At 34.7% G+C, this 23,964-nt stretch overlaps 1 protein-coding gene across 2 annotated transcripts in view; it reads right to left on the bottom strand.

The window, feature by feature from the left end:
• GOSR1 (golgi SNAP receptor complex member 1) overlaps positions 1–23,964 on the bottom strand; it is a 49,148-nt gene that overhangs the window by 8,376 nt on the left and 16,808 nt on the right. For both annotated transcript variants that reach the window (XM_068530493.1, XM_068530494.1), the window contains exon 7: positions 3,960–3,989. In XM_068530493.1, the coding sequence (XP_068386594.1) occupies positions 3,960–3,989 (30 nt within the window). The remainder of the gene's footprint in view (positions 1–3,959; positions 3,990–23,964) is intronic.

Below are 23,964 nucleotides of genomic sequence, written 5' to 3'. Positions count from 1 at the left end.
GGCACGGCCTTACAAAAATAAAAAGGAACTAGGAAAAATGCATGTTGTGGTTCTACCATTCAGGAGTTGGTTACAGTAGGGCAGCTCCCTAGACCATTATGGACTTCCACTGCCCAAGGTTATCCTTGGTCAAGAATAGGAACCCCATTTCCAGTGTCCATAACCAGTGTTCTACAAGCAACCACCCTTCCCTTTACAGGGATTAACACTTACCCATATGGCCCTCTCACAACCTACTGATTTAAGTCATGGACAAGTTAGGTGACTGCACATACTAACCTGCTATGGTTAATATCATTCCACTTTTTCTAAATGACCAACTACACATGTGTCTGCCTGTATCTATGAATATGTTCATATTTTTTATTATTTTTAAATAGATATGAAGAGAGACATAGAGAAAAATATGGAAGAATACATACCAAATTATTAACCAATCTAGTGGCTGTGTTTTAGGTGAATTCTTTTTTTTCCCGTTTTATTTAGGTATATTTGACAAATATAAAGTGTATATTAAAAAAAAAAAGGATCAAGAAGAAGGAGGGAAGAAAACGATAAACATAAGAAAATTTCTCAGATCTGAAGATAAGTTTCCAGACTGTAAGAGCCCACCAAATGCCTAGTTCAATGGACTAAAAAAGATGCATATCAAGCTCATATGGTGAGATTAAAAACAAACAAAAACATAAGGGAAAAGGGATGATCTTAAAAGCTTCCAGAGGAAAAAAAATGCTTATCAAATACAAAGGACCAGAAATTTTAATTGGCATTGGACTTAAAAAGCAGCACTGGAAACAATGCTTTCAAAAATTTCAAAATTATTTTCAACCTAGAATTCTATATCTTAGCTAAACAATGAATCAAGAATACGGGTAGAATAAAGACTTTTTTCGACGTGTAAAGTCCAAAAATTTTACCTCCTATTCTTTCTGAGGAAGCTACTAAAGAACATGGTCCAACGTAATGAGGGAATAAACTAAGAAAGTCGAAGACTTTTTTTTTAGAAATAAGTGATCCAATAAAGGAGGTCATTTTAGGATAATGGTGAAAGGACATCCCAGGACCAGTACAGTGAATGCACCAGGTCTAGAGCAAAACCAGTCAAGATTAGAGCAGAAAGAGGTGGGCAATGTCAACTTTATAACACACTGAATTTTAGATCCACAAAGTAAAAAGATCACAAGAATAAGAGTCAAACTAACAACATCCTTTGCACCATTAGTTCTTATTCATAATTTTTCAGGCTAAGTGTATATCTATGATAGAATATGATACATTTAAAATGTGGTTGTTTTATAATAGATTTACTTTACCAGGTATTTTTAAATAGGTATTATGGCCTCGTAAAAAGTTACAATTCAAACCTGGGCTGAGATATCTGAGGCCAATCTCTGAATCATATATGCCTCTGTTTTCTTAAACTGGGACTATCACCATCTCCTATGCACTCTGACTCAGAAGTAGATAGGGAAAATTAAAAAATAATTTCTGCAAAGCACTTTGTGTTCCTTGGAGAACGGATATTATCATCATACATTATGTTATTATCTTGTTGAATATGCATGATTTCCAGTACCACACAAAGTATATCGAGACTTACTTTCCCATCTTATTCCATCATCTGGAGTCAAGCTGAGTGAATCTAGGCTGTTGTTATTTCAAGGGTCAAATATGCAGAGGCAAAGCATAAGCTCCAAATAATGTATAATGCTTTTAAAATGATAAATTATTGATGTGTTTACTGGAACTTCAACATTCTCACCTGTTCTGTGAACTAAACTCAGACACTTATTTTTTCAACAACAGACAATACTAGTTATACATTTAAAGCTTAAGAATACATTTACAAATATTAAAAATATTCGTTCTTTTCAATAAACTGGTGTCAGCTTATATTCAGTTGTGTACATATTCTAAAAATACAGCTCTAAAAGGAAAAGGTAAAATTTTACATGTAGAATATGTAAAAATAATTATTTGACACAAATTTTATATTATCCATAAGTAATCATAACTAGTTTTATATACAATAAAATTTCACTTGTGACACCTATCATATTTTGAAACAAAGTGAAATAGTGAAATAAAAGGTCTTTTAATCACATGGTTTTTTGCTTTTTAACTAGCAAAATAATTATATCAGTGACTTATATATATATATTATATATATATATATATTATATATATATATATATATATATATATAATATAATTATATCAGTGACTTTGGAGTGAGGTACTCCAAATTTTTATACTCATATCACCTGCCCTTAAAAAGGCCAGCTTGGAATCGAAAAGCTTAAGGCAGCCTGGTGCTAGAAGATAAGGTATAAAGGAAGAAATAAAAGGAAGAAAAAAAAGAAAAAGGGTTATAAGGAAACCTTAAGTAAAGAATCCTTTGCAAAATGTGACCCAACTTTATGTGCTGATGAAAGGAAAGGAGTCACAAGGGAGATATTTCAGTTGATAATTAGGCAATTTTGTGAAAACGTTGGTCAGATGGAAGACCCAGTGCATGCAATTCAAACAAAATTCCAAGATGTGATAACTGCGTATTATTATAAAAGATAATTTATTAAGATTATTAAATAATGATAGGATCCATTTAATAAAATGAGAATCCATGAGTCCATTTCAACATAAATATTTAGGATATGAACACTGAAATATTTAGAGGTAAAGAGGCAACATGTCTGCAACTTATTTTCAAGTAGTTCAGAAAAAAAATTGCAAAAAAGCAAATGTGGCAAAATGATAACATTTGGGGAATCTAGGTAAAAGGTATAAGGAAATTCTTTGTACCACTGGAACTTTTCTGAAATCCGAAATGAAATCAAAATAAAAAGTTAAAAAAAAAAGTGTAAATAATACAGCTGCCATTTTCAAATTACCTAGTATCAGCCAGGCATTGTATTAGGCATTTTACTCATATTATCTTTAATTTTCAAAACAATCTTCTAGAGTAGGTATTATCATCAATCCCATGTTTTTAAACACATAAGAAAATGAAGATTCCAAGAAACTTATCCAAGACAGAGATCTAATTAAGTAGCACAGCCAGGTTTCAAACCAAATAACACTCCAAAGCTTGTCCTCTTTCTATAAGGTAGTAAATATAGTAGTGGTTTAGATAGAGCTCTTATTCTATAGTTAGAGACTCAGATTTGAGGATTTGAATCCTCAATACTATTTGTTAGTCATGTGACCATGGGCAAATTACTTACCTTAACTTCTTTTTTGTTTTGGAGATAGTATCTAGTGATCAGTGCCTATCTCATGAGTTATTGAGGAGATTAAATAACATACAGCATGTAAAACACTTGAACACAATACCAAAGCCTATGGTAAGAATACAAATGTTTGTTGTTTTTCCCATGTACTTCGTTCTACCTTTCCTGAAAAACAGTGCTGTAGACATTGCTGAATTTTAAAGAACGGAGACCGTTCCTAGTTAACTTACTTTTTTACTGTCTTAAAATAGGTACTTAAAAATTCACCAAACCTAGAGAATTAAGCAGTTCAAACCAACATATTTCCCTTACCTTAAGCAAGAAACTACTTTAATGTTATTACAGATAAGACTAATTACTACAGATTTTCTATAACTTCTGTAACAGAAACCAAGTCTACAAAAATGGTATACATAAGACATTTAACAAATCACATGTTCAAGACTGTTTTCATTAAAAAGTAAGAATAAAAAGACAGAGGCTGAAAATACTGAGTATGAATTAATCAGAAAAATTAACCTAGGTAAAACAGCTCAATTCTACTAATTCTGGAAACAAATGTTTTAGGCTTCAAATGTATCTTACAAGGGAAAGTCACAGTAAAAATACATTACCATGTAATGAAATTCTCATCTTTAAGGAGGATGAACTGACTTTAACTCTAGTTATAGAATTAACTTTATCTGTTCATTTATATGCAAACAAACAAAAACAAAACATTTTTCCTACCTTATTGTCTCTTCTATTAGACGATCTGAGCTGCAAATAAAAAGAAAATTTGAATTCTGGAATTATTAAATGCACATTTAAAACTTGCACTTAATTTTTCTACATTTTACAGATAGATTACTTTTCCAACCATTTATGTAAAAAGAGCACCCAGACTTCTGAAAGCGTCTGGAGAAAATTCTGGACTCTGAAATTAATTAATCCACACATACAGTTTTCATCTTACTTTTATTTGTTGGCTTAAATCTATTTCTTCCACAGAGATACTTGATTATTAAAGTCAGAACAGTTTTAATGACAGCACAAATAAATAGAACTTCTTCTTTAGTTTAGATAGCTCCAAGTTGTCACCATTGTCTATTCAAAACTTAAGAATTACAACCAACTTGTTGAGACAGGATAGGCAAATATAGTTCTAATGCCTATAAGTAGTAATTATTTATATCTTAAAGTTCCTTCCTTTTTTGAAAAACAAAATCAAATCTCAGCTTGCCACACTTTAGAATTCAAGAATCTGAATAGGGACTTCCCTGTGGCGCAGTGGTTAAGAATCCGCCTGCCAATGCAGGGGACATGGGTTCGATCCCTGGTCCGGGAAGATCTCACATGCCGCGGAGCAACTAAGCCCGTGTGCCACAACTACTGAGCCCGTGTGCCACAACTACTGAAGCCCGCGCAGCTAGAGCCCGTGCTCCGCAACAAGAGAAGCCACCACAATGAGAAGCCTGCGCACCGCAATGAAGAGTAGCCCCCGCTTGCCGCAACTAGAGAAAGCCCGTGCACAGCAACAATGACCCAATGCAGCCAAAAATAAATAAATGACCCCTCACTTGTTTAAAAAAAAAAAAGGAACCTGAATAAAGACACCAATGCACCTTTGATCTGTAAAATATTTGCCTTTATGCATCACACACTGGAAAAAGAAACCCACCAAAAATCCATTTTAGGGAGGAATTTACAGGTAGCTAAATTTGGTAAAGGGGCAGCTTTATAGCAGAAAGTAGGAAAACAAACTCCCAGACATCTGTATCCATTTGGTACAGTGCATGGAACACAGTAGGGACTCAAATACTTGTATATTTTTTCCAACTACCTCTTTCCAAAAGGATTTCTAAGTTCATTCTATAAATTAATAAATTGAGGTTTTATTATAAAGTAGTGGACCAGGAAATCTAAGTTACTGCATGAATTAGGGAACAAAGATGAACTTTAAAAATGTCATAAATATCTTATATAAATGCTATGATTAAGAATTTCAAAAATTACAAAGACGGTGGAGGGATTAAGAGCCAGACTATGTGGCTTTCTGAATGTTGACTGTATCACCTATTAGCTGAATAAACTCCATTCATTAAAAGCATCCTGGATAGTGTGGATACAATTCAGCAACAAAGTGGCTCCATAAAGACAGCATAATCCAGTAAAAATTGAATTTAAAATTACTTTCCTTTGGGGTATATAATATATAATCAAGTGGAATTATCCTTCTTAAACAAGTACTTCATAATAGCCCAGAGGCATTCCAAAGAGTCATCTAGAGTCTATATTAAGCAACAAGTTTCTGTTTCTTTCAAGACCAATTTAAACTAGCTGAAAACAATGAGCTAAATTTCATCACCAATTATTGTACCAAGGAATCACTAAAGCCACATTTAGATAATAATTCTCTGTTTAAAAAATAACTCATTTCCCTAAATACACAAACAGCAAATGACACAAATTTCAAGCACATATTTTAAAGTAGTTTTAACCAACAAAATGTAAGAACTTGGGAAAACCACTTAGGTAACAACTAATTAGAATCTTCTTTTAAAAGAGTAGGTGAATAAGTAAATAATAAACAAGTAAGCAAGTAAGAAAACAAACAAGCAAGTGCATAACAAATAAAATTTTAAAACTGATCCCTTTGCAAACTGCAAAAAAATCTGATGAGGTTGTCACCAACCAATGAGATAATTTACATCAAGCACTGTGGTGATGCAGTCTTTCACTTACAGTTAACCAGAGAGACCTGTGTCTTATTCATTTCTATATAATATCTTCTAAGACATGTTAACAATACAGTTAAGCTGCAGTAGGATACAAAAAGCTGTTTAAGCGCTAACAAAGTGTTATTTTACAGATAACATTTGGAAAATACCGAAAAACAAAGATGAATGTAGAAATCATTTGTAACCACTCTTCCATTAACACTGATATTGTGGCATATTTGTTTCTTGTCTGGGTAGACCAAGGAGTATCTCTACTTGCTTTTTTCATGGTTTATTTAGCAGACAAATTTTGTTTTATAATCCCATGAAGTTACCTAGAGACAAAAAAGTTAAGCACCTGACAGACTCTGCCCAGTTCAGTCAGGGAGAGAAAAAAGAGAAAGATAAAAGCTAAATTATTAACAGTGAAATCAGAAAGTCACATTTTGTATTTTAAAAACATCAGTAGACTTTTTAGAACAGTTTTAGGTTTGCAGAAATATTCAGCAAGAAGTACAGGGAGCGCATATACCCATTTTCCCCCAACTATTATTAACATCTTTAGTGTGGTACATGGGTTACAACTGATGAACCAATATTGATACATTATTAACTAAAGTTCATAGTTTACATTAGGGTTTACTCTTTGCAGCTGTACAGGTCTATGGGTTTTACAAATGCATAATGTCATATATCCACCATTACAGTAACATACAAAGTAGTTTCACAGCCCTAAATATCCCCTATTCTCCACTTATTCATTCTTCCTCCTCTTCCCCCCCGAACCCCTGACAACAGCTGATCTTTCTACTGTCTACAGCTCTGACCTTTCCTGAATGTCATGTAGTTGGAATTATACAGTATGAAGTCTTTCCAGACTGGCTTCTTTTATACATTTAAGGTTCCTCCATATCTTTTGGGGGCTTGATAGCTTGTTTCTTGTATCACTGAATAATATTCCATTGAATGGATGTACCTACAGGTTGCTTATCCATTCACTTATTGAAGGACATCTTGGTTGCTTCCAACTTCTGCCAATTATGAGTAAAGCCGCTATAAACATTCATGTGCAGGTTTTTATTTAGACATATTTTCAATTTGTTTAGGTAAATACCTAGGACTGTGACTGCTAGATCATATGGTAAGACTATTTAGCTTTTTAAGAAAAACTGCCAAACTGGCTTCCAAAGTGGCTGTATCACTTTATATTCCCACCAGCAATGAGAATTCCTGTTGCTCCACATCCTTGCTAGCATTTGGTGGTGTCAATGTTTTGGATTTTAGCCATTCTAATAGGTACATGGTGGTATCCAGTTGTTTTAATTTGCAATTCCCTAATGACATATGATGTTGAGCACTTTTAATATGGTTCTTTGCCAGCTGCATACCTTCTCAGATGAAGTGTCTGTCAGACCTTCTGCCCACTTTTTAACTGTTGAGTTTTAAGAGTTCTTTGTATATTTTGGATAATAGTCCTTTCTCAGATATGTGTTTTGCAAATATTTTTTTCCAGTCTGTAGCTGTCCTTTCATTCTCTTGATAGTGTCTTTGGAAGAGCAGAGGTTTTTCATTTTAATGAAGTCGATCTTATCAACTTTTTCTTTCATGGATGGTGTTTTTGGCATTGTATCTAAAAACTCACTGCCAAGCCCAATGTTACCTAGATTTTCTCCTATGTTATAAAACTTCTATAAGTTTTGTATTTTATATTTAGGTCTATGATCTGTTTTGAGTTATTTTGGGGAAAGATATATAAGGTCAGTGTCTATATTCATTTTTTTGCATGTGGATGCCCAGTTGTTCTAACACCACTTGTTCAAAAGACTATCCTTCCTCCACAGACTTGCCTTTGCTCTTCTGTCAAAGATCATTTGACTATATTTGTGTGTCTATTTCTGGGCTCTCTATTCTGTTTCACTGATCTATCTGTCTGTTCTTTCACCAATACCACACTGTCTTGATTACAAACAATATACAATAGGAAGTCAAGTTTAAATGGGGAGACAGTTTTTGTTTCTCTTTTTCCCCCTGAAAGTATTTTAATAAACATTTTTGTGCAAAAAAAATATATTTTTTTAACGTCAACAAACTTGTTTAACTACAGCAGAAACAAAAAGCCTAAGAGAAAATGTGAGGAATCACAGTTTCCATTTGTTGTTCTTCAGATAAATGGTATATAAGGATTGAAATCCTAAAAACCTACCTGAATTATAAAGAATATGAAATATTAAGGAAGCATTTTCTAATTTGTTTCTGAAACCTCTAAAAAATTAACTTGTATATCAATATAAACTAATCTGCTTATGTAAATAAAAATGGAAATATACTTTTCATTGTATGTATATGTTTTTCTCTCTCACATACTTATAACTCAGAAAACAATTCTCTCATAAATATAATCACAGAAATTCAATAGTATCAGCAATCATGACATCCATGAAACTATAAAGAATAAAATGGCTAGTTGCTTTCTCTTACACCTTACAACCTGAGTTTTATTAGTCAAGGCTCAAGCACTTGACTATATGAACTCAGCTCATGGAGTTGTCATAAGGCTCAAAAGCGATAGGGTAAACAAAAGTATTGTGTAAATTGTATAAGCCTACAGATACATGGCTGATGTAGATCAAGGCACTTTCATGCCTCACAGTCTCTCTTTTTCTGCATCCCCTTTCCTGATTTTCAACATAAATTGCTTTCATTTCAAAGTCCAGTTCAGAAGTCATATCCTTTGGGAAGCCTTTCCCATTCTATCTATACATCGGGCAGAACTAATACTTCTTTATACTATAATGTGTTTTCATAGCTCCTTGCTCTTCATCAATTCCTTCAAGATTATAACAAGCATTTAAGATATATCAGACATCATACTATGCACTGGAGGAAAAATATTTTAAATTTGTAAAGCTTACGAAGTTTTTCACATATGTTATCTCATATATTTTAAAAAATATAATATTTTGGGGACTTCCCTGGCGGTCCAGTGGTTAAGACTTCACCTTCCAATGCAGGGGGTGTGGGTTTGATCCCTGGTCAGGGAGCTAAGATCCCACAGGCCTCGTGGCCAAAAAACCAAAACATAAGACAGAAGCAGTATTTTAACAAATTCAATAACGACTTTAAAAATAGTCCACATCAAAAAAAAATCTTTAAAGAAAAATAATATTTTTTAAAGTATATGAGATACTTTTAAAAATATAATATTTCACAGGATATCCTAATTATATGTTTATTATTTCTCTAACTAGAATGAGTTCCCAAAGGGTAGAGACTGAGTCTAATTTATCTTAAATTCCCTAGAGTCTAGTACAGTATCTAGCACACAGAAGACATTCATTAAATGCTTGATAAATGAATGAATAAGTAAGTAAATGAGACACTTGTTGGATCAATAAAATATCAATCAGAGTTAACACTGAAATAATCCTTATAAATTTCCACAGAGGACAAGGAGGATATAAATGTTATATTATACAAACACATCTGGGCAGAGAAAATTCCTCACTATTGCAGAGCACCTCCAACTCAAGTTTTACTGTTTAACAAAGCCACAGACCAACTGAAGGTGAATTTGATTTCACTATAGCTCCAAGTGAAAAAGAGTTCTGTATAAAAGCTCCTAACAAGAACATTCTGCTTTGTTAAACTAGACATTTACCACATGGATATAAAAATTAAAAAAATGCTGCTCAGGGTAATGTTAATTTGCTTTGTCATCTATTTCAATATGGCAGACAACTGTACCACCTGAAACAATGGAGCTTTGATATGTAATTTTAAAATACCCCATGAGTGGAATGACAGATACATAATGAAATAAATGCTACCGGTTCTCACAGGCTAAAAACTCAACACTCCATTACACAAATGACTCCTCATATAAGGGATATATCTCAAAGATCTTTGTAGATTCCCAAGTTTATGGCTACTACTACTACATATAGTTTCTTCCAAAAACTTATGTAAGATCACTGCTTTCTTAGGATCACTTTACCTTTTCCTTTATAATTGTGTTTTCTCCTTGGAGTAATGTTTCACAAAGAAACAAAGTATATGTGTGTATATAAATCATTTCATAGTAGCTACCAAGTAAATAACAATAAGCAGCAAATGTGAAGTTGTAAGTTAGGCTGAAGTGTAAATGTTGCCCAGAAAGGTCAGATGTACTCATTAAGTGACTTCCTCAACACCAGCTCCGTAACATTCAAGTCTGTATTTCAACAAAATCATATATCGTGAACTTTAGGGTTCATAAATAGTTAAGAAAGCTAACGTTAATCTTGAACGCCAAGAGTCTGCTATATTGTTCCATTCACAGATGTTATAATCTGACCATTATTTAATTGACTTGTATGGTATTTATTAAATAATATACATAAACTATGTATACCAAAAACTTTTGGGAGAAAACCACTCCATCAAAAGGTCACTAAATTACGGTGATCATATATCTCATATTTTTCAAATATGGTCATGGTCTGTTAATACATTAGAAATGCATTTCATCAAGACTATTCTGGCATCAAAAGTTTTTATTTAAGAAAGGTAAACTGACAGTGCATACAAAAGGTTTCCTCCTTCAGTATTTTCTTTTCTTACTCTTATAACCCCCGTTACGTTCTGCCTTATACAGAAATGCCTCACAGTTTACAAAGCCTTTTTACATGCATTAGCTCAGCAACTCTGTGAAGTAGATACCGTAAAAATCATCTTGGAGAGGCAGTGCAGTATAGCAGAAACAACACAAACAGAGGACGTAGGTTTAAATCTCAGCTTTTACTAGCCATGTGACCTCAGGGAAATTTAACTAAAATCATGAAACAAACAAAAAGTGAAACGATTTTTAATGTTTTAAAAATGCCTACCTAAAATATTTCTGCAACCACAACATTGGAGCACCCAAATGACAAGGCTGGTGAATTTAAAAATTCAAAAAAATCAAGTCTAAACATAGCCTAAGACATAAGAAAAGTTGTCAGCAGGTAAGTCTCCACCTGAGAATATTCTTTACTCATTCATGGACATATTTATACTGAAGTGTACAATTATAATACAAATATGTGTGCCATCTCAGATAACTCAATCATATCTGCTAAACAGTTAATGCATTGAAAACAAAACAAATTCTCAACTAAATAATGTAACTGATCCTGTTTAAGTGTAATTTGCTTTGTACAACAGTCCCATATTTGAAAAGTTATATGAAACAAATTCTTTAGATTTTTAGAGTGCTTTTAATTTTGTAAAAATGCCTTAAATCTTAAGTCATTCTTCCTCAAAATCATCTAACATAAGGGAACAGCTACTATCCCATTTTAAAGATGGAAAATACAGAGAAAGGCCCAGTCACTTGCTTTTCAGAGAAGTGAAAAGTCACTGGTCTTTCAATTCTCATTAGCATTACACCATGCTGGCTCCCTAATACAAGAAAAAATAAAGATTTAAAGAAGTAAATCACAGAGAAGGCAGTGTGATGTGGCACAAATATGGAAATAGGTTAGGAAATGTGGGTTTAGTAAGAGCTATACTATTAAATAGTTATGAGATCTTGTCCTCTCTGAATCTTGTTTCCTCATCTGTAAATAAGAGAGATACTTGCCAGGCTTTTATTATATACCACACAAAAATTTGATTTTTAAAAGGTATTTCATGGAGAATTCATCTTGCAAAGCAAAAAAAATCACATCAATAATATCCCCTTCAGTTCTCAAAATCAGATTTCATATATACATAGCACTGGAACCAATACCTTGTACATAGTATGTATTCAATAAATATTTGAGGAATAAGTATATGAATGAAACAGATTTTCTACATTGGGGCACACATGTATATACACATATGTATATGAAACCAAAATTAATACATCTTCTACCTACATCCATTTATTCAAACAAGTAAATATTAAGTGTTTATGATATAACAGGAACTGGGGACCCAACACACTGCCAAGAACTAGACGAACTAGGCCCTACCCTCATGAAGCCTAAGAAGAGTCACATAATTAAAAAAATAAACAAAAATAACAAATTATTACAGATTCTCATAAATGCTATGAAGGAAACAAAAAAAGTACTTTGTTAAATAATAATAAGGGAGAGTCTATTTCAGACAAGATAGTTAGAAAAGGCCTCTTTGAAGAGGTGACAAGTGAGCTTAGACCATAAAGATGTCAAGGAATAAGGTATATGAAAAGCTAAGAGAAGAGTATTTTAGGCAGATAAAACAAAATATAAGAACAAAGAAGCAAGAAAGGAAAAGCCTTGATATCTTTGGGAAAGGAAATGAATAAAAACCAGTCAGGCTGGTACCTAATAAGTAGAGGGAGAGAGTGATACAGATGAAGGGATGGAAAGAGATAAAATAGGTAGTATGTTGGTCATGTAGGGCCTTATAGACCCATAAATAGTTCGTAATTCATTGGTAGGGGATGGAGGGAGGAATGAAATATTAAAGTAAAAGTCCACTTCAATAACTATCACTAGAAAAAAGGATTTTGCTTAACTATACTATTTCTACGTCTATGGCTTAGAGTACAGAAGAGAGTGTAGTAAACCCAAACTGAAGTGACTAAGTTGGCTGATAACTTCCCTGGAGCCCTGTATATGCCACATTCTCTTTCTTCTGATAACAAACTTTCCAGTCCATTGGCCACAAGGATGGATGTGTGACAGGCCGGGCCAATCACAATCACCTATCACTCTCTGGCCCAGGAATAAATGAAACAGAGCCATAGTCTTACATCTACAAAAGAAACTGAATTTGTAATTTAAATATCTTGCCACAAAGAAAACTCTAGGCTAAGATGGATTCAATAGTAAATTCTATCAAATATTTAAGGAAGAAACAACACCAAGCCTGCACAAACTCTTTCAGCAAACAGAAAGAACTCATTTTCATGGTGCCAGTCTTACCCTTCCACTAAAACCAGGTAAAAACACTTCAAAGAAAAGAAAACTAAAGATATTCTTCACAAGCATAATGTAAAGATCCTTAAAATAAATCCAGCAATACATAAAAGGGATAATAAATATATCATAATAAAGGGGGGTTATTCTAGGAATCAAGATTGGTTTAATGTTTGAAAATAATCAATGTAATTCACTATACTACAAAAAAGGAAAAAAATCTGATCAGTTCAACAGACTAAAAGATATGAAAAAATTCAACCCCATTCAAGATAAAAACTTTTAGCAAGGGCTTCCCTGGTGGCGCAGTGGTTGAGAATCTGCCTGCCAATGCAGGGGACACGGGTTCGAGCCCTGGTCTGGGAAGATCCCACATGCCACGGAGCAACAAGGCCCGTGAGCCACAATTACTGAGCCTGCGCGTCTGGAGCCTGTGCTCCGCAACAAGAGAGGCCGCGATAGTGAGAGGCCCGCGCACCGCAATGAAGAGTGGCCCCCACTTGCCGCAACTGGAGAAAGCCCTCGCACAGAAACGAAGACCCAACACAGCCATAAATAAAAATAAATAAATAAATAAATAATTTTAAAAAAAAACACAAAACTTTTAGCAAGAGAGAGCCTAGGGACTTCCCTGGTGGCGCAGTGGTTAAGAATCCACCTGCCAATGCAGGGGACACGGGTATGAGCCCGGGTCCGGGAAGATCCCACATGCCACGGAGCAACTAAGCCCACGTGCTGCAACTACTGAGCCTGCGCTCTAGAGCTCGCGAGCCACAACTACGGACGCCTGCGTTCCTAGAGCCCGTGCTTCGCAACAAGAGAAGCCACTGTAATGAGAAGCCTGCGCATCTCAATGAAGAGTAGCCCCCGCTCGCCGCAACTAGAGAAAGCCCGTGCACAGCAACAAGACCCAACGCAGCCATAAATAAATAAATTAATTAATAAAAAAAAAAAGAGAGCCTAGAAGGAATGACACTTCGATAGCAATAAGCATATCTAGCACCCAGATCTTAGTTTCTGAACCACTCTCCAATAAGAGGAACCAAGGCTGTTTGGAGAAGTGGTTCGTTCTAGAGCCAAGGCAGGGAAAATACAAGATGAGCCACAAACACTGTCGTGCCAGATAGTACAGGAAGTGCTCAAAAAAAGGATGGGGCATGTCAAATGACAGAAGCTAATTTGCAGGAGCTCCCAATGGCCAAAGGTGAAACAGTTTGAAGAACAAAATAATGATAGTGCTGGATTATAACCCAGAGTATAAAATAAGACTATGAGTCTACACTGGTAATAAACAGTACCATACAGTAAAGTACACAAAAGCACACCACTTGTAGAGGATGCACGCACATGACAATGTACATGAGACACGTGAACTAACTTACGTGATTGGACATGCGAACGCAGGTTCGCGTCCTTGAAAGTTCACAACTTGAAGGTTCGTATGTAGGGGACTTATTGTTTCAGCACCATTTGTTGGAAATATTCTCCTTTCCCCCACTGAATTATGTTGGCACCTCTTGTTGGGAATTAATTGACCATATGTTAGTTGGTTTATTTCTGAACCCTGTTCTGTTCCATTAACCTATATAGGTCCATCTTATGCCAGTAGCTTACTGTTTTGATTATTATCGCTTTATAGTAAGTCTTGAATTGAGATAGTGCAAGTACTCTAACTTTGTTTGTATTTCCCGAATTTTGGGGCTCTTCCAGGTCCTTTGCATTTCCATATAAATTTTACAGTCAGATTGTAAAAAAAAATATGTTGGGAATTTAAATAAGATTACATTGAATCTATGGAACAATTTGGGGAGAATTGCCTCTTAACAGTAGCAAATCTTCCAATCCAGAAACATGGTATGTTTTCCATTTATTTAGGTCTCCTTTAATTTCTCTCAGCATTTTATGGTTTTCAGCATAAAGGTCTTGCACAAATTATATTCAGTTTACTTTAAAATATTTCCTATTTGGGGATGTGTTGTAAATGGAATTAAAAATTTTTAATTTTCTAATTGTTTTTGCTAGTATAGCAATAGAATTTATAATTATATATAACCTTTCATCCTGTGACCTTGCTAAATTTACTTACTAATTTAATAGCTTCTAGATAAATCCTTTGGGATTTTCTATTTATGTAATCTTATCTGACAAAAATAGTTTTATTTCTTCCTTTCCAATCTGTATTCCTTTTATCCCATTCCTCCCTTATTGCACTTGCTACGACCTCCAATACAATGCTGTAAAATGTGGTTAGTGCAAACATTCTTGCCTTGTTTTATATTTTAGAGAGAAAGCATTCATCCTTAAGTTTGATATTAACAGTTTTTGTACATGCCTTTAATCACGTTGAGGAAGAACCTTTTCCTTCCTATTTTGCTTATAGTTGTTTTTCTGTTGGTTGGGTTTTTTAGCTTTTTAGTTTGAAATAATTTTAGACTTACAGAAAAATTGCAAAAAATAGTACAGAGGATTCTCGTACACCCTTCACTCTGCTTTCCTATGTTAATGTCTTACATAACCCTAGTACAATTATCAAAATCAGTGAATTTAACATTAGTACAATAATATTAACTAAACTACAGACTTTATTCACCAATTTTTCTACTAACGTCCTTTTTTTTTTTAAACATCTTTATTGGAGTATAATTGCTTTACAATGGTGTGTTAGTTTCTGCTTTATAACAAAGTGAATCAGCTATACATATACATATATCCCCATATCTCTTCCCTCTTGTGTCTCCCTCCCCCCCGCCCTCCCTCCCTATCCCACCCCTCTAGGTGGTCACAAAGCACCGAGCTGATCTCCCTGTGCTATGCGGCTGCTTCCCACTAGCTAGCTATTTTATGTTTGGTAGTGTATATATGTCCATGCCACTCTCTCACTTTATCCCAGCTTACCCTTCCCCCTCCCCATATCCTCAAGTCCATTCTCTAGTAGGTCTGCATCTTTATTCCTGTCTCACCCCTAGGTTCTTCTGACCTTTTTCTTTCTTTTTTTTCTTTTTAGATTCCATATATATGTGTCAGCATAACGTCCCTTTTTATGATGCAATTCAAGATCCTGTATTACATTTAGTTGTCATGTCTCCTAAGTCTCCTTCAGTCTGTGACAAAATGGCCTAACCTTAATTTGTCATGAGAAATATCAGACAAACCCAAGTTGAGGGACATTCTACAAAAATAACTGACTAGTATTTTAAAGTGTTATGGTCGTGACCTTATGCAGTTTTAGCAAGAATACCATACAGTGATGTCAGGCCCTTGAAGCATCACATCAGGCTGTATATCATGTCAATATGTCTTATTACTGATGTTAACCTAGATTGCTTAGTTAAGGTGGTGTCTGCCAGGTTTCTCCACTGTAAAATTACTATATTTCCCATTGTAATTAATTAACATTGGGGAAGATGCTTTGAGAGTATGCAGGTACCCTGTTTCTCCTCAAAATTCCCACTAAATTTTAGCATCCATTTAGTGACTCTTTCTTTCCCAATTATTACTGTGCTGTTTACCTACTGATTTTCTATTTCTATCAGTCCTTGTACATTTATTAATTGGAATTCTATAAGAAAGAATATTAGGAGCTTTAATATTCATATTCATAGCAGCTTTATTTGTAACAGCCCCAAATTGAAAACAACCCAAATATCCATCAATGGGTTAATGGATAAACAAATTGTGGTATAGCATCATAAAATGGAAAGTACTCAGTTATAGAAAGGAACTGACTACTGATATAAAAAACATATAGATGAATCTTAGAAACACTACGACCTCTCAGTTCATCCCTCCACTGTTTTCTCTTGCTCCCTATGAGGCTGCCCTTTCAGGGGCATGAGTAAGGCCTGTAACCTGGGAGAGGGTTTGTAGACAGGCAACAAATGAATGATATTTCTAATATATCCACATTGATCATTTATCAGGAATGATACAGATTTTTTTAAAAAAAAGATATGATCATAAGGTTCAAGTTTCATCTTTTCCCAAAACCTTTTCTTATGTCTACTTTAGTGAATACCTACTCATCCTTCAAGACTCAAATCAAATGCTTTATTTCTATAAAGCCCTTTCAGAAGCTTTAGAGTTAATCATTCCCTTTAATGTGATACTATAGTGGTATGCACAAACGTCTCCATACATTAAACTTAATTACGATGCACTTTAATTACCTGTTAACATTTCTCTTCTGCCCCCCCCACTCCCATCCTAGTGGAGCTCATTAAAAACAGGGCAGAACGTCACTAGGCTTTATCTCTTCTCTATCTCCAACACCCAGTACAATGCTTTCCACATTGCAGATGCTCAACAAATGCTTGGTAAAATAATGAAAATTGAATATACATATACCACATCTTCTTTAACCATTCATCTATTGATGGGCACTTAGGTTGTTTCCACATGTGAGCTATTGTAAATAATGCTGCAATAAACAGAGGGGTGCATCTATCTTTTTGAATTAGTGTTTTCATATTCTTTGGATAAATACCCAGAAATGGAACTGCAGGATCATATGGTAGTTCTACTCTTAATTTTTTGAGGAATTTCCATTCTGTTTTCCATAGTGGCTGTACCAATTTACATTCCCACCAACAGTGTATGAGGGCTCCCTCTTCTACATACCCTTACCAACACTTGTTATTTCTTGCCTTTTTTATAATAGCGATTCTAATAGGTATGAGGTAATATCTCAATGGATAAAGAAGATGTGGTATATATATATACAATGGAATAATACTATTCAGCCATAAAAAAGATGAAATATTGCCATTTGTGACAACATGGGTGGACTTTGAGGGTATTATGCTAAGTGAAATAAGTCAGATGGAGAAAGACAAATACCATATGATCTCACTCATATGTGGAATATAAAAAACGCAAACAACAACAAAAAACCAAAATAAATGAACAAACCAAACAAAACCAAACACATAGATACAGAGAACAGAGTAGAGGTTACCATAGGGGAAGGGAAGGGGAAGGTAAAATGCGTAAAGGGGATCAACTGTGTGGTGGCAAATGTGAACTAAATTTTTGGTGGTAAGCAAGCTGTAGCATATACAGAAGTAGAAATATAATGTTGTACACACAAAACTTCATTATATAATGTTATAGACCAATGTTACCTCAATAAACAACAATAACAACAAAAACTGATACAAAAAAATTATATGTGCATTCAGATAAATGCAAAGAACCAGATGGAATGCAACTGGAATTTGAAAACTCCCATCTAAAAATGAAGCTTAGGAATAAATAAACCACTTATTATACTAATGAAAATCCAATGAGCAATAAATGAAGAGAATGATTTAAAAACACACTCTGAGCTTTAATAGATAATCAGGGTTAGCTGATAGTTATTTATTCCTACATACCATTTTGGCATTGAAGGGCCCCAGAGGGCTGGAATCTCTGTCACCTAGCTCTAGGTACACAATTCTAGTTACTAGTCTACTTTTCTGTTCTAATGCTGCTATGGGCAAGAAAGGCTCAATGTAATTTGAGAACTGGTCTACTACATGTCAGGCACTGTACTAGGTAAAAACTTTACACATTATCTCTAATTTTAAGTGTTTTAACACTGTGCAAAGTAAGAATTCAATTTTCCCCATTTAAGACAGTAGAGAGTCAGAGGGTTTAAAGCCCTTGCCCCCAAATATACAGATCACACCAGGATTTAAACTCTCATCTGTTTGGCTTCAAAACCCATTCCCTATCTATTATACCGATTTAAGGAATAAATCCATTAAGGCATCTTAGTCAAGATAAAAGTGGCAAGTTAGTAAGAGGAAAAACTAAAATGTCTATTTATATGTTCTTATGATGTGATCCAACCAAATAAAATGATAGTTTAGGAACTGACATACTATGTAATATTTTAAATATTTTGACTACTTTGAAATACTGCCAAAGGTCTGTTTAAAATGTCAAGAATTTTTAAGGTGATGTGCTTAATATAACCAGTTTGCAATTCCAGTTGTAATCACGCCATTCCCACAAATCAGAGTACTTCCATGAAAACAAACAGAGCCTCTAAGTATGGATGAAATTCCTCAGCTTACCTTCTTAGCTGGGTCATATAATTTCAGAATTTGCTCCTCTTTCTTCAACTCTCTCATTAATTTTATTATTCTTGGCAGTATAAAAATCTCACCAGTTGCTTTTCCTATAAATTTCTGAATGAAAATTTCAATTTCTCTTTGCTAGGTCTTCTTTATAGCTGCCATCTCTGGGGAGGAGGAATTGTTATGATGCATGTCAAGGACAAATAACTGGGCTAACGTGAGAGGGGAGATGACAAATAAGTTTCACCTGGTGGATTAGCTCTAATTAATTTCTGCCTGGAGAACACTAAGTAAAGGATTCTGAGGCTACATCAGAAGGCAGCCAGGAAGGAACAGAGTAGTAAGAAAGGCAAGTGGAGAACCAGTAAATTTCAGTGTTACAGCGGCCTAGGTTTCCAAGGAGGGAAGAGATTAAGAGTATCAAGTGAGGCAGAGCAGTCAAACAATATTAGATTTGGCCTTCAGGAGCTCATTGATGTCCCCAGTGACAACATGCTCAGTAGACTGTGAGGGAAGAAGTCAATAGGCTAAGGAGGAAATGAGTACTGACACAGAGACAGCAAGTGTATTTATAAACTAGAGAGAGCCAGTATAGAAGATGACTGAAGAGTAAAATAGCTGAGGTAGCAGGTAAGGACAGAGATAAAAGCCAGATGGATGTATTCAGCCTTCCCAGTAAAAAAAACTCGTCCTCTAAAAACTACAGGAAAAGAAGGGTATTCCTGTATGTGAATTTGTACTAAGGAGAAAGAACCTTAAAATTTCAATGAAGTAGGAGTTAAGGACCTCTCTTTTAGGTGGAGGGACCAGAAAGTCAAGAAGGGGAATGAGACATTTTGGTAAAGTTCTTTTTTTTTTTTTGGCCGTGCTGTGGCATGTAGGATCTTAGTTCTCCGACCAGGGATTGAACCCGCGCCCCCTGCATTGGAAGTGCAGAGTCCTAACCACTGGACCGCCAGGGAAGTCCTGGTAAATTTCTTGAAAAGAATGAGAGAGACAACTAAACTGAGTCAAGCGAGCAAAAGGTACTGGGCAATGCTGAATACTCAGACGAGGTTGGAAATAATGAATCTAAAACAAAGTTAATCTGTATATTGGGTGCTTTCTCTTTAACCCTTAGATAGAGGAGTAGAACAGTAGACTGTGGATCGGGTTGACATTTTGCTAGGGTACAGAAAAAGAGAGGAGCACAGAAAAGGCCAAATGTTGGGAATATTTCAGTTGATCAACTATGAGATCCAAGCTAGCGAGGGTAGAAGAGGTTAAAGGTAAGAAGAAAAATATAAAAGAGAAGCTAGTGACGCTGCAGATAGGCTTGGAAGAATAAAATGTGTTGGTCACAGTGAAATGTTAGAGTTGAAGATTTTTGAAGTGGTACAATCACAGATGAGAAGATGGAGGCAGCAGCCTTGGTAAAAGGTGGCTAATTTTCACGTGGAGGTGATGATTGCTGGCAGTAAAGAAGTCCAGCAAGAGGCTAGGCTCTTTCTATTTGTGTACACTTATCTCCTAATCCAAGTTTCTCACCACTACTCTGAAATTTGTCAACTTCATTAAGGTAAATGTGGAAGACATGTTTTATTCAAAATGACAAAACTCTTCTAAAGAAAAAGCTGTAAAAACAGCAATAATACAATCAGCCCCACACCCTTTAAAAATAAATATGGAGAGATAAGATCATACAGGCAAAAGTTCTTTAGAGGGGAAAAAAAAAAGAACTTTGAAATACAAAACTAACTCAGATACTCCTTTCAAAAAGGAGCAATGAAAGAGAACAAACATATAAAGGAAATTAATCTAAACAGCAACCAAAGAGCTCACAGGAATGCATCCACAGTCCAGCAAAAAACAAACAGCTACAAGCTTGACACTCATTCAAAGCCAGCATTCTCTTCTGACATACTGAGAATCAGGGAAAGACAAGTTAAAAAAAAAAGCTAGGGACTTCCCTGGTGGTGCAGTGGATAAGAATCCGCCTGCCAATGCAGAGGACAAGGGTTCGATCCCTGGTCAGGGAAGATCCCACATGCCGCGGAGCAACTAAACCCGTGCGCCACAACTACTAAGCCTGCGCTCTAGAGCCCACGAGCCACAACTACTGAGCCCGCACACCACAACTACTGAAGCCTGAGCACGTAGGGCCCGTGCTCTCCAACAAAAGAAGCCACTGCAATGAGAAGCCGGCACACCGCAATGAAGAGTAGCCCCCACTCGCTGCCAACTAGAGAAAGCCCATGCGCAGCAACGAAGACCCAACGCAGCCAAAAATAAATAAAATTAAATCTTAAAAAAAAAAAAAAAACAATGAAAGCTAGCTTATCCACCAAATAGGAAGAGAAATTACTATCTTCTGTAAGATAAACTGCTACAAGCTAACAACATTTATTTTTAGACAAAAAGAATATTAAGAAGAGCTTTAAAAACAATTCATTACAAAGTCAGTTTTTTTAAATAAAGTTTACCATTCATTTATAAAAATTGCTTTACTCTTTTTCAAGGCAAAAATATGGACTTTTGAAGCAAGTTGTAGAAATTTACATTAACATGAAAAAATATTTTATGAAGAACCAAATAAAAATGTAAATATGCTTTTTGCCATGAAAAGTATGACCCTTACTGCACAAAATCAAATGAGTTGAGTTACTGAGTAGTTTAAAAAAAAACACCTTTATTTATGAAAGATCATAAAAAAAAACACCTTTATTCATGAAAGATCAAACTAAAAAGTACCCTAACAGCAAATCTGGCCTCTTCGTTACAAATGGTCTTGCTGCAATACATAATCTCTTGCTGTCCATTTCACTTTTAGGTTAATTTAACTATTACTTCTTCTTCTTCTTTTTTTTTTTTTTAATTTTTTTGGCCACTCCATGGGCTTGTGGGATCTTAGTTCCCGGACCAGGGATCAAACCTGGGCCCATGGCAGTGAAAGCTCACGTCTTAACCACTGGACCACCTATGCTTCTTCTGCTTGGCTGTTTAACCTATGTTTTCTCTAATGAAAATATATTTCTTATTTAAAAAAAAAATCTATTGCCTGAGAATTTTTGCCTATCTTCATGAGTTAGAAAAAAATCAAGTAACTGTTCCTGAGAGCACTGGTAGAATATGCTACTAATGGGACTCTAAAGTAGCAAAACTTTAGAGGGAATTTTGACAATACTATATCAAAAGCTTTAAAAATGAATATATTTTTTAGTCCTGCAATGCCAATTCTAGGAAGTTATCATAAGGAAATAATTATGGATACATGCAAAGACTTCAGTATGTACAATAATAAAAACTAGAAATAATCCAAAAAGCCAACACTCATTAGGTTACATGAATTATGGTTTATCTGTATTATAGGACATGTACACTATTAAAAGTTAAAAGAACTATTCAAAAACAAACAAAAAAAATTGTCAAATAACATGGGAAAAGGCTCAAAATCTACTGATGAGTAAAAAATGGTATAGCATCTATACTGATAAGTGTTTCAACTTGTCTTTTCTGTGTTGCTGAATTATTATTCATACTTTCTAAAATGAGTACTATAAAAAGTACATATAGCTCTTATGTTAAAAAGTTATTCTAAAAAAATTCTTCCTCAAAGCACTTAGCAAATGAAAGAGAGACAACATTGAAAAAAAGAGAGAAACTTTTTCATATCATTATTACTTTGTATATATGTTAGTCCATAATTTTATATTATTTTATTACTTAACAAGTATTTGTAATTTACACAAAATATTGATTTTTCTAAAACATATTTGGAAGCTCTGTTTTAATACTGAGAGCAATGACTAAACTCTTGTTATTGAGATTAAGCTTTAGTGTTAACAATTCCCCTCATTTATCAGCTCACGTTCCACTCAACTTCATCCTGCCTCAGTTTCTCTCTGTATGGAGTGAGCACATACTAACTTCTCACAAGAATGCTGAAAGGAATATATGTAAAGTATATCATACATAAAATCACCTGACAAACAAAATGGTAAAAACCTTTTGATTGGCTTCCCTGGTGGCGCAGTGGTTGAGAATCTGCCTGCCAATGCAGGCGACACGGGTTCGAGCCCTGGTCTGGGAAGATCCCACATGCCGCAGAGCAACTAGGCCCGTGAGCCACAACTGCTGAGCCTGCGCGTCTGGAGCCTGTGCTCCGCAACAAGAGAGGCCGCGACAGTGAGAGGCCCGCGCACCGCGATGAAGAGTGGCCCCCGCTTGCCACAACTAGAGAAAGCCCTCGCACAGAAACGAAGACCCAACACAGCCAAAGATAAATAAATAAATAAATAAATAAAATTAAAAAAAAAAGTAAATTGAAGTTGAGTTCTTTAAAAAAAACAAAAAACAAAAAAAGTAAATTGAAGTTGAGTTCTTTAAAAAAAACAAAAAACAAAAAAAAAACCCTTTTGATTGCCAATCTTCTTATCGTTCTTATAACCCTAAACAAATTATTTAAGCTGTGTGCCCCTGAACTATTATATTTATTTTCCTGTAAAATGGACAATATTAAACTCCTGAAGGGTTTTCTTTGAATTACTAAAATGAATGCAAAACTAAAATTTTTCATATAAAATTTATAATAAACAATGTGTTCTGAAATAATGAAATAAAGAATATCAATTTATATAATAACTCTGGTATACTCTTTTCAGCATCAAATCATCCTTAAAGTAATTAAACTACTGCATTTCTGTTTAACTTCTTTTGGGGTTGATAAATATAAAAATGTTAATGCAAGCTAATATTTATTTTTATGCTACTTGAGTATCTCCTTAAATTACTCTGTACCCCAAGAATATATTAATATAGTTTTGGATATAACGCAAAATTCTTTTTATGGTGGTCTCTATCAAATACAAAAAGAACTACCAAAGCTATAAATAACTATAAACTAAACATACTCTAGGAAAGGCTGCCCCCTTGTGCCAATCAATAATATTTAACATATTAAGAAATAACAACTTTCTGACACTAGAAGCACTCAGACTTCTACTAAAAAGGTCTTGATCTTTCCATGTTCTGATTTCAACAACTCATATTTAAAGTGGTAATCTTTAAAGAAAAACAAATTGAACAG

Source organism: Eschrichtius robustus, chromosome 20 (assembly GCF_028021215.1).
Source record: "Eschrichtius robustus isolate mEscRob2 chromosome 20, mEscRob2.pri, whole genome shotgun sequence".
NCBI lineage: Eukaryota > Metazoa > Chordata > Mammalia > Artiodactyla > Eschrichtiidae > Eschrichtius > Eschrichtius robustus.
This window is presented reverse-complemented; position numbering and strand designations above follow the sequence as displayed.